This window comes from Terrapene carolina, unplaced genomic scaffold, assembly GCF_002925995.2.
Source record: "Terrapene carolina triunguis isolate 2854851 unplaced genomic scaffold, T_m_triunguis-2.0 Scaffold58, whole genome shotgun sequence".
Lineage (NCBI taxonomy): Eukaryota > Metazoa > Chordata > Testudines > Emydidae > Terrapene > Terrapene triunguis.
The window spans coordinates 40,087,680-40,090,431 of record NW_020664409.1 but is presented as its reverse complement, the minus strand read 5'-3'; the positions used below and the strand labels follow the sequence as shown (position 1 = coordinate 40,090,431).

General features: G+C 41.8%; 1 protein-coding gene across 1 annotated transcript in view; it reads right to left on the bottom strand.

Moving 5' to 3' along the window:
* Positions 1–264: 264 nt before the first annotated feature.
* LOC112116906 (transthyretin) overlaps positions 265–2,752 on the bottom strand; it is a 15,593-nt gene continuing 13,105 nt past the window's right edge. The window contains exons 3-4 of the mRNA XM_024214654.2: positions 1,804–1,939; positions 265–501 (exon numbers count right to left, since the gene is read on the bottom strand). Of these exons, the coding sequence (XP_024070422.2) occupies positions 394–501; positions 1,804–1,939 (244 nt within the window). The 3' untranslated portion in view covers positions 265–393. The remainder of the gene's footprint in view (positions 502–1,803; positions 1,940–2,752) is intronic.

Here is a 2,752-nt window from a genome sequence, read left to right as displayed (position 1 = left end):
CAAAAGTTAACTTCTTTCAAACACAAGATACCACGGAATAAGACCATGAATTGATCTGTTTTCTAACAGTGTAGGGAGGGGCCCAGTTATAGATTACTGTACCAAGTCAAGGGTGATGTGTTCTGAGTGGCCAGTCAGTGTTGTTTTTTTTTTTACACAACATTTCTTTTGCATTTCAACATAAATGTGTCCCTTCTGAACAAAGTAAAACATCACTGAGAAAATCACAACTGTTTCTTCTTTAAACATTTATTGCCTGAGTTTTTAGCCAGGTTACAAAATGATAGACTACTGTAGCAAAAAGGCATGCCATTAGTTATAGGAAATAACCTCCTCCTAAAATTATGGTAATTCTATCAATGGAGGATATTTGGGGATGATTTCGGTGTATACTTATTCCTGTGGGTTACTGACTACAGCAGTAGTTGAATAAGAGAAGGGACTGAGGAGAGCAGCGATGGTGTAATGACGATGACCAGAATCATTAGCAGTAAAAACCACCTGGAAAAGAAAATACTTGTAAGCTTGAAGCACAACATATATGCTCTAAAATTAGCTCAGTGTTAGATTTAGTATACAGTCTTCCCTGGAGTAGTATTTGGCTGATTTCTTTCAGTTATAGGTTTTATCTTTTATTAACTATGCAAACCTAATAAAGTAGATGCAAGATATTCTACCAGATTAATGCCTTGATCAATCTAAGTATCTATTAGAGGGTTCAGGGCCTAAATCCAAAGCTCATTGAAGTCAGTGGAAAGAGTCTCATTGACTTCACTGGGCTTTGGATTAGGCCCTTACCCCTCTATCCTGTGTGGTGCTCTCAGAAGACAATGGAAGCGTACTCGGTACCTTGCAGGCTCAGGCCTTAGTAACATAAAACAAGCTTGTGATTTAAAATGTAATCTACGCTGTATTGTAGATGTTCTCAGAATAGCTGAGTCAGTCTTTTAGGAAATTTGAAGAGAACTCAATGGCAAGCTGCAAATAAGGTTGTTTTTTCCTGGAAGCACTATATAAACATTCTAGAATATAAAAAAAAAATAGAAGTGCTGGGCAGTCAGCCAAGGAAAACATAAGGCACAATTACACTTCAGTTCTTCTGGAAATTTGGATAGAAAAGCATCAAAAAGCCTTGTCTATTTTTTCCTTTCCCTTATAGTCTATTCCTAGATGTTGTTTGCTGCAGTTTTCTCTGTCACATACTTTAGAAGTGATCTGGGGAAAAATGCACTTTGAACTTTACAAACAAATGACGCACAGGCAAAAAATATTGGATAATATGTCTGAGTTTCTGTGGCTACATATCAAATTGAAGAGATTTCAGTGATTTCCAGATGCCTGAAACTGGAGTTGCTATTCAAACCAAGAAAATGCCTCTGGTGTAAATAGAGACCTTTTCCAATTTGTTATGGTGATGCCATTCATTATGGGGCTCCAAAGCCTTGCATCCATCCCAGCAAAGATTTCCATTTTGCATTTCCATATTGCAGAACATTTTAAATCTTTAATGTTTTTGAATAATGCACCAATTTGGGTCACATTCTCTATTGGGGTGAATGGGAAGAGCTCCATTGACTTCAGTGGAGTTTTGCCCATTTACGCTAGCAGAGAATTTGGCCCATTAACTTACAAAGGAACTCTTTGTATGTATTGCAGTTTTTGTCCAGATGATGCTGTATGATATGGTGAAACGCTGCAATGCATAATGCTACTCTTTGTGCATTACGGGAATATGTACCTTTTTTTGTTAAGCAGATGCTCTGCTCAATATGTTAGACATAAGTCATATTTAGGAATACTCACATCAGCATATTCATGGAATGGAGAAAGGCCAAGTCCCTTCCAGTAAGAGCTGGTGTCAAACTCAATCCTGTATACCCCTTCTACAAATTGTTCATCCGTTGTGAGCTCATGGATCTCCCCAAATTCTGTGGTTTTCCTGTAATAATAAATATCCACGTAAACACTTTACCTTGACAATCAGGTATATAATGGCAGTAGACAGTGTGGAATGTTAAGTAGCACAGATGTGAAGCCATGTTCTTCGGACCCCACTGAATGGTTCTATTTATCTGAAATAATTCCCTATCTTCTGTGCAGCGTATACTTCCCAGCATCACAGAGCCTATTCTTGCTACCAGCTCAGCCAGCTACGTCACAAATCAAGCCCGGGCTACAGAAAACTTTATCATTGCTGCTGTTACGGCATGCATTACGGCTAAAGCCTATTTTAATCTGGTGTTTAACTTGCATTAAGTGTGCCCTGGAACTGAAAATTAGAGGCCTAGAAAAAGGATTGTCATGATGATAGGAGACATGCTGGTTGCCATGATAAAATTAGGGAAGGAGGAAGACTTTTTTGAGGAAAAGATCTTTTGACTAATTGTTATAAGCATACGAGGCTAAACATTTTAAATGTGCCTACTGAACAGGGCCGGCTCCAGGCACCAGCTGAGCAAGCTGGTGCTTGGGGCGGCAGATTGTTCAAGGCGGCATTCTGCCCAATCCTAGGGCGGCACGGCCGCTTTTTTGTTGTTGTTGTTGTTCCTCTCTGGCCGCCCTGTAGGGGGCCGGAGCCCCCTGCAGGGCAGTCCTCTTCCTTCCCTCCCCGCAGACCGGAGCGGAGCCCTCGCGGCAGGAGGCGGCGCAGTGGGAGGGGCCACGTGGCAGCTCCCCTGCTGTAGCCCTGGCCGCCCCCTTCTCTCTCTCTCCCGCCCACTCCCTCCCCTCCCCCCCCAGCTGGTCTCCCTGC